General features: G+C 42.6%; 1 protein-coding gene across 1 annotated transcript in view; it reads left to right on the top strand.

The window, feature by feature from the left end:
* The window catches only part of LOC149454953 (cytosolic phospholipase A2 delta-like), a 110751-nt gene that overhangs the window by 60427 nt on the left and 36750 nt on the right, over window positions 1-13574 (top strand). Inside the window, exons 10-11 of the mRNA XM_089686899.1 lie at window positions 2367-2404; window positions 12084-12219. Of these exons, the coding sequence (XP_089543025.1) occupies window positions 2367-2404; window positions 12084-12219 (174 nt within the window). The remainder of the gene's footprint in view (window positions 1-2366; window positions 2405-12083; window positions 12220-13574) is intronic.

The following is a 13574-nucleotide window of genomic DNA, read 5'->3' on the forward strand; positions in this document are numbered from 1 at the left end:
AAAAGTAGCGCAAGTACTTTTTTGAGCAACAGGCGTTTTGCTACAGGCGACAGAAAGCTCAAGTGTGAACAGGGGAAATAATGCAATTTTACTTGTTGAGCGATTTGAGCATCGAACTTCAAGCTGAAAAATGCTCAATTGTGAACGGGGTCTAGGGTTTGGGCTGCTGCCTTTCTGGTATGACGTTAAGATCATTTCCCCACTAAAGCAGGCCATAGATGTGTTTAAAATCTGCCGATTTTTCGTTCGATAAACTAAATATCGGTCGGTCTAAAAGCCTACGTGCCCGCCAATTATAAGCTCATTGATGTTTTCAACATTGCATATCTTGAAACGTTTCTCAGAATTTTTTAAAAATTGATTACAGTCATGTCAGCAATTAGGTTTTGGCATAGGATGTCATACATTGAATGTCAAAACCTTTTCTATAAGTATATCACAAACTGATTACAGTCATGTCAGCAATTAACAAACACTTGAGGAAATTGTATAATGTATGTCAAGACTACAATGTGATTGCACACATTGTGGATGTTGTTTATTATGTCTTCTTTTTTGAAGGTCTGTACCATTAAACAATATTTGTCTATCAATATATGTACACAATGTACACTTCACATTTTCTATGTAAAAAAAACAGTAATATTTTTATAAACAAAATAGATAATGAATAAAAAAAAAAAGCTGTTTTGGATAATGACAAAATGTGTCAATAAAGCTGTGCTGCTTTAAAAGTATATGACTGGTATTATTTATATAAAGTTTAATAGATGGTGATAATGGACATAATTTGTTCATTTGTGGGGTACTACAGCACAGTGCAAAAAAAGTAGAGCATGCATGTTCTTCTGTACATCACACACAAAGCTATTAACACAGGAAGACATGAAATAATGTTTTGTTTACATTCTAGAACTTTTGACATTTTGTCCCGGAAAAGAAATTTAGTTTGCAAGAAACTTCTTTTTTTTCCAGGTCACTGCACATGCGCATACATTTTTCGTTGAAAAGATCATACGGTTTGACCATCAATGAGAAGAAAATCGGTCATTTTCCAGCATGACCGATAATCCGAAAGAGCAAAAAACACGAAAAACTGACGACGAAATGACCCACACACGGCACGAATATCGGACGATTTTTCTGTCGGCCGAAAAATCGCCAGATTAACGAGCCATCTATGGCTTGCATTAGACTTGGAATAATAGGAAAAAAGGTGCGCCCAATGTCCAATAGAAGTCAAGTTTGACAGTAGATTAAGAGGCATTTATTGAGAATAGCGACTAGTACATCAAGCCAAAGCATTTTCTGGAGAAAGGACTCTTCTTCGGGGCTGTTGCTGCATGCTATTAAATGGGAAAGATTCACACACCAATTATATATTTGACAGGTTTCGTAGGAAAAACTGACAGAGTGACGGCTGAGGCTCATTGCTGCCCCTGGAACCTCAGCCGTCGCTCTTTCCTCTGAAACCTGTCAAATATATTTATCTCAGGTACTTATACAGCGCTGTCAATTTATGCAGCGCTTTACATACTGTATATATATTGTACATTCACATCAGTCCCTAACCCTCAAGGGGCGTACAATCTAAGGTCCCTAACTCGTATTCATACATACAGTACACATACTAGGGCCAATTTAGACAGGACCCAATTAACCTACCAGCATGTCTTTTGAGTGTGGGAGGAAACCCACGCAGGCACAGGGAGAAAATGCAAACTCCAGGCACGTGGTGCCGTGGCTGGTATTTGAACCAACGACCCTAGTACTGCCAGGCAGAAGAGCTAACCATTTAGCCACTGTGCTACCCAAATAAATAAAAACTTTCATTCCTTTGGACATTCAGTGCTCCTTCTTTCCTATTATTCCAAGTTTTTTGAGAGACAGGAAACCTAGTAAGCAAATAAAAATTACTTCCAGACATGAACTCTAATTTTATTTAGAGAAAACAGTTCTTTCATAATCAGTTTTCCACACTGCAAAGATTGTAACAGTAAAAACTGCAGATCTTGTTTCTGTTCTGTAAATTATGACATAGGCCATACCAGCACACTTGCTGCAAGTAAGAATATCTATGTGTACTATCTGATCAGTCTAATAAAAAAATAAACTTTGGGTCCTTCCCAGGTGGGAGTGGCAAATGTCACCCAAGAAAAACCTCCCAGTGCAGAGCCAAAGGTCCTTGCTGGGGATGCTGCACTATCAAATGCAACAGGCTGACTTTAATTTGAACAAAATTACAAAATGGCTTGTGTAGCGAATACAGTTTGTATATCAATTTATAACAAAATTAAAACTTTCCAATAGAAAGCTACTGAATAGTATTGTAATATTAAACTTATTTAGATATTTTTTTTTTACAGGTCAAGCCATTGGAAATCCAAATTAAAGCAAAAGAATGGTAAATTTTCTGCTAATGTACAATGTATAGAGAAGTGATTCATACTGCATTGCATAGTATAGTGCTGTAGATCCATTGGTCTATTCCTTCTGACTTCATTTTTTGTGGAATTCTGGATTTTGTACATCATCATTGCTATTTGCACTGTCCGCCTATCTCAGCCTGGCTTTACCAATACAATATTGTAAGGTACAAAGTTAAATAATCCATAGCACATACAAGCTTTTAGTTTACTGTAGAGTAATGAGTAAAAATGTGTTTGATTGGTTATCATTTGTACCTGCACTCAGGGCTGCTGTTAGAAACCACAAGGCCCCATGCAGCCAACCTGACAGCCCCCCCCCCCCCAAATACAAAAATCACAGTTTACTAGGCTTCAGTTATGAATGAACACAGAGTGATCGGTATCAATCCCTCGTTGTGTTCATTCACAAAAAGAAAGGGGCTGGTAAATATGACATATTTAGCAGACCCTTCCCCCACTCTCCATCCTGAAGAATCCTATTGTAAGCTTGCAGCTGCTGGGGAGAAGGAGAGAAGGGAAGCTGGCAGCACTGCAGGAGTGGGGGCAGACAGGGGGCCTGGTCAGCAGGGGGAAACATATGGTACACAGGGCGGGCTATGGGTGTGGTGTGGGCAATTACTGGAACTGATCCCCTGTATGGCTCTCTCTGCAGCAGCTGAAATCCAGCGAGAGGGAGAAGAGAAGAAGCCAGGTTTCAGCTGCTGCAGAGAGAGCCATACAGGGGATCGGTTCCAGTAAATGCCCCACCACCATTCCGATCACCCTCCCTGTCCACATCTGATTCACCCTGCTGCCTGGGACCCTTGCTGGCCTGGGCCCCATACTTAGGACTGGTGGTTCCCCTTTATCCATGGCCCTGCCTGCACTGCCCTATTAAATAGGCCAGGTCATGTTCTAATAATCATTTCCACAAACTGATATTTTCTGGGGCTATAGCAAGTCATGCTTATTAGCATTCAAGCAGGCTATTGCTTACAAGGCGTTATACGAAATCATGAAATTAACACTATAGTTGTATTTTGCTTCACTTTATTTTGGAACCAATTGATTCTTGTTGCTAAATACATCTCTCTCACAAGACTCTCTGCAGCTCAGGAAACACTTAGTCATCATCTTTTCAGGCTCCTGAATGTTTACGTGTACATTCCAAATGGAACTCAGCAAATTAAGGCTGTGACTAGTCGAATCCTTGATAAAAATAGTAAACTATGAGTGTACATGTAAGGGATGGAACCTGACTATACGTCGTATAACCAACATTACAGGGTACTTGAGCCCAGCTTAGATACTGGCAATTATGGTCTTACCAACAACATAAATTGATTATCTCAGATTACAACAAGGCATGATCCATTTCAGTTCAAAGGTATTATTAATCAGGGGTCAAAATCTTCATAAAGTTTCAGATTTTTCATAGACCCCCAGATATTTATTATACTAAAACAGTTTAGTACATACTACTTTAATTATTAGTATTATGAATAATGTCAATAATAACAATTAAATATAATAATTTTGGAGAGTGCGCATGCGCGGCCGCCGGGATCGGATGTCCCGGCATTAGCTCCGCACATCTCCGGCACTGACAGCAGCCCATAAAAGGGCATGGTGCCGCTTCACCCCCGGGGCCCCCCCCTGCCTATCTCCGGATCTCGGGCACCTGTCACTATGCCCGGCAAGTCGGCGATTAAGAGCCGTGGAGGCTCCCAGCTGCGGCTCCCTGCGGGGACTGGGAGGACCAAGATGGCGGCCGGATCGGCGCCCGCGGCTCATGGGGTCTCCTCTGCCTCTCCTACAGCAGCACCTCTCCCTCGGAGAGAGAAGATGGGCTCCTCGTCCCACGCTGGGCCAGGGAGGACTACAGCAGCATCGCTAGGTGGGGTGAGTGACTTCCTGCAGCCCCCCCAGTCATCCTCCAGCCCTGTGCCACTAGAGTCCCAGGCTTCGGCCTGTCCATTGAGCCGTGACTCCCCTGCATCCTCGCCCTTGAGCAGCGACATAGCTGCCATTTTTTCAAGCCAGCATAGCGGTCCAGATCCCGCTGATGACAGCCCGGCTTCCTCGCCAACGATTCCTCCTGACCCGCCTCTATACTCTTGTGATGCGACTTTGATAGCTCGATTCGCAGATTTGCTGCAACGCGAATTAGACAGAGCTACCTCAAAATTGGCGGCGGATTTAAAGCAGGATTTTCAGGCCTTGGGCCACCGTTTAGACTGTATTGAGGCTAAAGTTGATGCGACAGTCCAAAGTATCTCCCAAAATTCTAACATGATCACCGACTTGCAAGATCGCCTGGAGGAGGCGTATTCTAAAATTGATGACCTGGAGAATCGGGCTAGGCGATACAATTTTCGCATTCGAGGTCTTCCTGAGTCGGTTAAGGAGCTTACTAGCTGCGCACATACCCTCATGCGGTCCGCTATGCCTGCAATTGATGATCTTCATCTTGAGATTGATCGCATTCACCGGGCATTGATCCCCCCCCGGCAAGGGGGGCCTCCTAGAGATATCATCGTCAAGCCTCATTTTTTTCAGGTTAAGGAAGCGGTTATGCGGTTTGGCAGGGAGAATCCGGATATAGAGCTTGCAGGGCACAAGGTACAAATCTTTGCTGATGTTTCGTCGGCCACTATCCAGAGGCGGCGCTCCCTCAAGCCACTTCTTTCTCACTTGGTTCAAAAGGGCATTAAATATCGCTGGGCCTACCCTTTTCGTCTGCAGTTCACTCTTAATGGGAAATCCTATGGGTTTACTACATTCCAGGATGGCGAGGAGTTGCTGCTTCAGCTGGGTATTATATCTCGCAGTCCGACGTCCCATTCTCCCACGGGATCGGCTTCTCGACCTCCGCCGCTCCAGCCTTTGTGGACTACTCCATCGTCTAAGAAGAAGGGGTCCCGGAATCCGCCCGGGTGGACTTCTTGAACTTTTGTGTTCTTTTGGGGACTTTTCGCTGGAATATGTTCGTTTATGGCGGCCTTTCTGTGGCTCTTCGGAGCATTGGCCGCTGTTGTTATATTGGTTTGGGGGGATGGGCTGGGGGTGGGACTTAGGATGTTAATTACATTTGTTTGCTGAATATCATTTCAGTGGCTCTAATTGCTTTGTTTTTTTGTTTAATGCACTGTGCGTTTGATTTATTGTTATTGGGTTGTAACTGCTGTTAGTGCCGGAGAGTGTCTTTGCGCTCTCCCTGATTGGAAGACTCTTCCCCGGGAATGTTTCTCTGGGCAGACCTATTCCACCGCAGGGCTATTGCTCTGTATTTCCTGGTACATTGTTTCCTTCATTTTCTGATACTGTTTTGTGTACCGCGGTCACTTGGCATTTGGACTTTTGTGATCCGAATGTTCTCTTTTCTTTTTTCTGTTTTTTTCTGTCTTTTTTCTTTTTGTTGTTTTCTGATTTTTTGGGGGGTCAGCTGGCGACATTTAGGGACTTATAGGGATCTTCTTACTTTTAAGGAACGAGGGGTCTTTATTCTGCTTAGTTCCATAATTATTTGTCATGTCTTCCGTACGGTCCACTAGCGGAGAAATTCGCTTCCTTTCTCATAATGTTCAGGGGTTCAATTCCCCATCCAAACGTATACAGGCTTTCAGCTCATACTACTCCCTTGGGGCGGATATAGTTGCCTTACAGGAGACTCATTTTCCACCCTCCTTCTCTCCACGTTATATTCATAAAAATTACCCTCTCTGCTTTTTTGCTAATGCCACAGAGAAAAAGCGGGGGGTGGCCCTTTGCTTTTCTCGTCGAGTGTCCTTTGTTGACTCTAAAATTATCCGGGACAAGGAGGGGAGATATCTTTTGGTGAAAGGCCACTTGGGAGGCGACCTTATCACTTTTATAATTTATTATACCCCCAATACCAATCAGGTTGAATTTTTCCAATCTTTGCTAAGTACTCTGGTAGGAGAATTTGAGGGTGACGTTATTCTAGCTGGTGACTCTAATTTAGCATTGGATCAGACTCTGGATCGTTCCCAAACCGCCACGCTTCAACCTCCTTCTAGACGGAGCCGTAAATTGGCTCAACTTTTATATCGCTATGATCTTATTGATGCATGGAGGGAGGCTAATCCTACTTCCCGAGACTACTCCCACTACTCCAGGGCTCATGATAGTTATTCTCGCATTGACCATATTTTTCTTCATACATATTCACTCCCCAAACTTGTCACTGCTAAAATCTTTTCCACGCCCTGGTCTGACCACGACCCAGTTTCTATCACCTTTTCGTCCGAGACTCTTGGTAAGACGGCTTTTCATTGGCGTCTTAATGACTCTATTTTGGGTAATCCATCTCATTGTCGGGAAATTTCATCGCACCTACAAATGTTTTTTGATTTTAATAAAGCAGAGGACACGAACCCGGCGATTAATTGGGCAGCTCATAAGGCCTCAGTCAGGGGCTATATTATTCAACTCTCTTCTCGTTTAAAAAAAGCCCGAACTGACCTACTTGCTACTAAAACTCAGTTATATATTGACCTGGTTGCTCAACATAAACATCATCCCAGTTCTGATTTGTTACTTAAACTTGACCAGGCCCGACTGGAACTTAATTTATGTCTTACTACCACTGCGGATAAACAACTTCGTTGGTCTAATCATAAATTCTTTACGTGGAGGGACAGACCTGGCACCTTGTTGGCACGCAAGCTGACTCCTAGACACTCCCAGACGGCCCTCCCCAAGCTCAGACTGGACAATGGTTCGTTATCCCAGGACCCGGGTAAGATCCTCCACAAATTTCAGTCTTTTTACTCTCAGCTTTATAGTTCGCCCACGGGGGGCTGTTCTTCTTCCTCTCTGGAGGCTTTTTTGGAGTCTATCTCCTTTTCCCCCCTCCAGGAGGCACATAGGGAGCTAATGGAACAACCTATCTCCTGTGAAGAGGTTGGGAATGCGGTGAAATCCCTGGCCTCTCACAAGGCCCCGGGACCGGATGGTCTTCCTAATACTTACTATAAAGCTTTCCCGGACATTCTGATACCCCATATGGCCCTGTACTTTAATTATTTGCGGGAGGGGGGTGTGGTTCTCCCAGAGGAAAATAAGGCATTCATTAGTGTCATTCCCAAGCCTTTCAAGGATGCCGCTATGGTCTCCAATTACCGGCCTATTTCTTTAATTAATTGTGATTTAAAGATTCTTACTAAAATCCTGGCCTTACGGCTCCATAATTTCTTGGCCTTATACATTCATGATGACCAATCAGGATTCATAAGTGGTCGACAAACATCGGACCAAATTAGGCGGACTATAGCTTTGCTGTCAGCTGTGCAGTCCAATTGGGATGGATCGTCGCAAAGGGATGTTTTTCTACTGTCACTGGATATTCAGAAGGCATTCGACAGTCTGTCCTGGGATTATTTGTTTAAAACGTTGGACAGGTTTGGGTTTGGCCCTTATTTTACGACGTTGTTGCGGGCCCTCTATTCTACCCCGTCAGCTCAGGTATCCATTCGTGGTCATAAATCAGTTCCTTTTTCGATAGAGCGAGGAACTAGACAGGGATGTCCTCTTTCTCCGTTGCTCTTTGCATTGGCGATGGAACCTCTTGCGATTGCTATTCGCGCTGATTCCTCTATATCGGGTGTTATCTGTGGTCAAAGGGTTCATAAATGTGCCCTATTTGCCGATGATGTTCTTATGTATATATCTGATCCTCGAACGTCTCTACCTGGTTTCTTCCATCTGTTTCATCGTTTTTCTGAGGTCTCCGGTCTTACGCTCAACTCCTCTAAAACTGTTGCTTTGAATATCTCTTTACCCGATTCAGAGGTTCGCTACTGCCGGGAAAACTTTGCTTTTCAGTGGGCTCCTGGTTCTCTCCCCTATCTGGGGATTCTTCTTACGAAATCTGTATCGACGCTATACCAGGCCAACTATATCCCGCTTTTCAAGCGACTTAAGAATGACTTATTAGCCTGGCAGGATCTTTCTCTTTCCTGGTTCGGTAGAATTAATTCTATTAAAATGACCTTCCTACCTAGATTATTATACTATTTTAGGACGTTACCAATTTTGATTCCCAAACGAGAACTAGTCTTCCTGCAGGCTGCAGTCTCCAGATTTGTTTGGAGGGGAAAGCGCCCTAGGCTGAACAAATCTACCTTGTTTTCTTTGAAGAGGCATGGTGGTTTGGGACTCCCTAATCTTTTCGCATATTTTCAGGCGGCCCAAATAGCACAATTATCTTGTACTACGGCCAGGGGATATGTCCCCCAATGGGTTGGGATTGAGGCTCTTTCGTGCCGTCCATATGCTATTGGTACTCTCATGTGGCTTCCCAATAGATTGCGCCCTCCTATTTTGTGTCCTATTCTATCTTATTCATTGTCAGTGTGGGATAGATGGCGAGCTCGTAAACCTTTTTTCTCTCCGCATACTCCGTTGGCTCCGGTGTTTGGTAATCCTGAGTTTGTTCCGGGTTTGTCTTTCGCGGGGTTCCAATGGTGGATTAATAAGGGTTTGCTACGTATTGGTGATTATTTAGATGGGGTTCGCCCTCGGTCTCGTCAGTATTTTGTGAATTTTTGTGGGATGCCTCGTGGAGAGATATTTCGTTACCATCAACTTCGCTCTTTTATTGATAGCAAACTTAGACTACTCACAGAACCTTGTGCGCTTACTTCCCTCGAGGTCTCCTGTGGGGCGAGTGGGGTAATGCGGGGTCGCTTGTCCATTGTTTATGCTTTGTTGGTTGATCCTCTAACAAAATTGTCTTACATGACTTTATGGGAACGGGATTTAAATAGTTCATTGGATTTGGATACCTGGCGGACGGCGGCCCATGCCTTATCGAAGATTTCGATTAACACTGATCTTGTTGAATCTAATTACAAGACGCTACTTCGGTGGTATTTGGTCCCTGCTCGCCTAGCCATTATGTATCCTTCCGTTTCTTCTGCCTGTTTCCGACGCTGTGGTCAAGAGGGTACTATGTTCCATGTCTGGTGGAAATGCCCAGTCGTGAGTAGGTTCTGGATCCGCATATTTAATTTTCTTTACTCAGTGACAGGAATTAATATCCGTAGATCGCCGGAAGTAGCCTTGTTTAATATACTACCCTCTGATGTTCCCAAAAGATCGATTAAACTAATTGTATATATCTTATTGGCGGCTCGCATTACTATAGCTAGGAGTTGGAAGCAATCTTTGATCCCGCTGGATAGGGTGAAACAAAAACTGAACTGGATAATGGTTAATGATAAACTGACGAGTATCGTCTCTGATGATGTGTCCAGATTTGAGAGGACTTGGGATCCTTGGATTGCTTATATTACTGTATCGTGAGTGTCTGGCAGCTGACCCCCCCCCCCCCCCCCTCCTTTCTCTATTTTTCCTCTTTTTTTCTCTTTTCCTACTATTTGTTAAACATTTTTATTTTTCTTTGTTATTTTTGGTCTATTTTGCTATAATTGTTGTTTATTGATCTTTGAAACTTGTATATTTTGATGGCTTTGACTTTTTTCATGTGCATTGTAATGCTATTATCTGCTAAATTTCTTTTTTTTTTTTTTTTTTTTTTTTTTTTTTTACCTACCAGTATTATGTTTATGATTCTGAATCTGGTTCCATTTTGTTGGTGGGCCCTTTCTTTTTTTTTTCTTTTCTTTTATTGTTAGCCATCTTGTTTTAATATGTTTATTTCTCAATAAAAATATTGAAATATAAATATAATAATTTTGGATGCGTCTGACACTTCCTCTTGGTATCAGCTGCTGCCATTATGGATAAAAGTTACATTTTTAGTAAGTGTACAACAGTCAGTTCTTTGGCACCTCTCTATCACTAAAGGTATACTAACTGGCTCTAACAGAGTTTGAGGTGAATGTACTCACTGGCTCTCTAGCAGGATTTGAGGTGTGTTTCCTCTGTCTCTAACAGAGTTTGAGGTGGGTAGAAATTTTTTTCGGATTTGATCAATAAGTTAAAAATGTCTCATCATATTCATTAAGTTAGAATGATTTATTTTCGGAATTAGTTTCATATATTCGGATTTGTGTCGTATATTCATTACTTTCAAATTGATTTGAAATTTTAATTTAGGAAGATTGCTATATTCTATCTATTTTATTATATTCTATTTTTCTATTCTACTCTTTTCTGTTCTTTTCTATTATATTCTATTCTTTTATTTTCTATACTATTCCTTTATTTTTTATTCTGATCCATTCTCTTATTTTCTATGCTATTCTTTTATTTTCTATTCTATTCTGTTTTATTCTATTCTTTTCTATAAAGCAGCATGAGTAGGAATCATCATCTTATTTCACGCTTATACCTTACTGCGTTTATTGCAATATTATTATTATACAGGATTTATATTGCGCCAACAGTTTGCTCAGCGCTTTACAATATAACGGGAGACAATACAGCAACAATACAGTTCAATACAAGAGGGATTTGAGGGCCCTGCTCCTTGGAGCTTACAATCTAGGAGGGAGGGGCTAATGGTACAAAAGGTAGTAACTGTGGGGGATGGACTGGTAGGAAGAGTAGAAGATTCCATTATTAGCTGAGGGCAGGATAGGCTTTCCTGAAGAGATAGGTTTTCAGAGATCGCCTAAAGTGAGCAGTGTAGGCGATAGTCTGATAAATTGGGGTAGAGATTTCCAGAGGATGGGGAAGCTCTGGAGAAGTCCTGGAGACGAGCATGGGAGGAGGAGACAAGGGAGCTAGAGAGTAGGAGGTCTTGCGAGGAGCGGAGAGTACGGTTTGGGTGATATTTAGAGACAAGATTGGTGATGTAATTTGGGGCAGAGTTCTAAATGGCTTTATACGTTATTGTCAGTGTTTTGAATTTTATCCGTTGGGCAATGGGAAGCCAGTGGAGGGATTGGCAGAGAGGGGTGGCAGATACAGAATGGTTAGTAAGGTGGATGAGTCTGGCAGCAGCATTCATGATAGACTGAAGAGAGGATAGCCTGCGGTGAGGTAGGCCAATGAGGAGGGAGTTGCAATAGTCAAGGCGAGATATAACAAGGGAGTGAATAAGTTGCTTAGTGGTTTCCGTGGTTAGGAACGGGCGTATCTTGGAGATGTTGTGGAGGTGAAGTCTACAAGATTTGGACAGTGATTGGATTTGGGGGTGAAAGGACAGATGGGAGTCTAGGATTACACCTAGTACCCTGGCATGAGGGGAGGAACTGATGATTGTGTTATTGATCTTGATGGAGAAGTCAGGGGAGGGGGCATGGGCTGGGGGGAATACTAAGAGCTCAGTTTTGGAAAGATTGAGTTTGAGGAAGTGGAGTGACATCCATGCCGATATATCACTTAGTAGGTTAGTAATGCGAGAGGAGACTGAAGAGGTGAGGTGAGGGGTAGAAAGATAGATTTGTGTGTCATCAGCATAGAGATGGTACTTAAAGCCGTGGGAGTTTATCAAGTGACCAAGGGAGGAGGTGTAGATGGAGAAGTGAAGGGGTCCAAGGACAGAAACTTGAGGGACCCCTACAGAAAGAGGGAGATATGTTCAATATGTTTCCATTTTGAATTCAAATTCATTTTGAAATCTAAATTTGGATAATTAATTTCATTATAATTTCTTTCTGATTAGCTGAAATTCATTACTAAGGTTCCTGGGTGGACTGCGTTTTAAATAATGTTTTTAATATGATATTTTCATGTTTTTAGTCCAGAAAAGCTGGATGTGAGACTGGGGTTTGATCTGTGTGACAAAGAGAAGACATTTCTTCACAAACGTCAGCAAGTTGTAGCTGATGCGCTAAAAAAAGTCCTACAGCTGGAGCAGGATTTGGTGGCTGAAGAGGTGAGAATTTTAACATTCTGCTATATCCTCAGGTATACATGTTGTTATTTGTTAGACTCAGAACTACAGGGAAGATGCAATACTCAGATATATCGTCATGTAGTGATCAGCACAAGACAGATGAGCTACAGTGGTTCTAAAGCCTGAAGTTTTTTTTACCTTAATGCATTATATATTTTTTTTGGGGGGGGGGTAAATACCAATTTTTATCAGTACCTGCTCCCACTTCTGCAATCTGCACCTAGGCATGGATGATGTCCTTTATCCCACAGCCTCCTGGGACATGTGTAGTGAGCATTGCACAAGCTCCTGCACGCAGAATGAGAAGATGGCTTTGGTTCCTTAGGAAGACACCGCCAGCTCCCTTATCCAAGATGGCAGCAAAAGGAACCCTCCGTGGTACTAAGTGCCTGATATTTTTAAAGTCAGCAGCTGCAGTATTTGTAGCTACTGACATAAAAAAAAACAATGCTCCTCTTTAAAGAATAATTCCAGGCAGATATAAGAGACATTCATTACATGTGTTTTTGGGGGGTTTAGAAGCAGCATAAGTACCAGAATGTAACCTGGTAACAGCTTGTGCACAGCAGAGCTCACACTAGGAGAGGGAGAAGTAGCACAATGAGCCAATCAGGTATGATGCAATGACAAAGAGTTGAGCTCATTCATGTGCTTCTTTTCAATTCACTGTCCAGTCACAGGCTTTGGGAGGGAGTGTTATTTCAAGAGGAGTTTCACCCGAAAAGAGATGTTCTTCTTTTTCTCCTCTCAGTTTTGGATTTTTTTTTTTTTTTATGGGAGTGTGTATTTCAGGCAGGTACCCACTTCCACTCAGCTAGTCCAGTGTAAATGTGCCCTCCCTTCCTTGTTGGCCTCTTCCTTCTGGGACACAGTACAGGTCCCAAGAGACTGCAGGACCATTCAGAAAGCACATCTCATGGATGCACGCTGGAGAGCAAGCTGTTAAGTCACAGCCACCTTCTCACTTCTAAGATGGTGGTGCCAGGGACCCAACCATCAACAAAGAACTGTCCCAGGTGAAGACAGAGCTGGATCACTGGATTGTAAGTGCATGTTTATCAAAAAATCAACAGCTACAGTATTTTTAGTTGCTGACTTTTATTTTTTTTCTCCAGAATGAAGTTCCTCTTGACCTGTAGCAGATTAAAAACAGGTTCCATTTCTTTCTAGACAGGGCTGTGCTGTGTGACAGAGCTGTGTAAATATCAGGACTAGATGGACACAAATACAAATCATTTGGCGGGTGAAACCGCTCCCATTAATTTATTTCATTGGTATATTTAGCTGTTTGGCTGCAGTTGAACTTTAACATTCAGAAACCATAGTTGCATAGT

The sequence above is a fragment of the Staurois parvus genome, unplaced genomic scaffold (assembly GCF_062004578.1).
Source record: "Staurois parvus isolate SC_StPar_1 unplaced genomic scaffold, SC_StPar_1.0 ptg000414l, whole genome shotgun sequence".
Classification (NCBI taxonomy): domain Eukaryota; kingdom Metazoa; phylum Chordata; class Amphibia; order Anura; family Ranidae; genus Staurois; species Staurois parvus.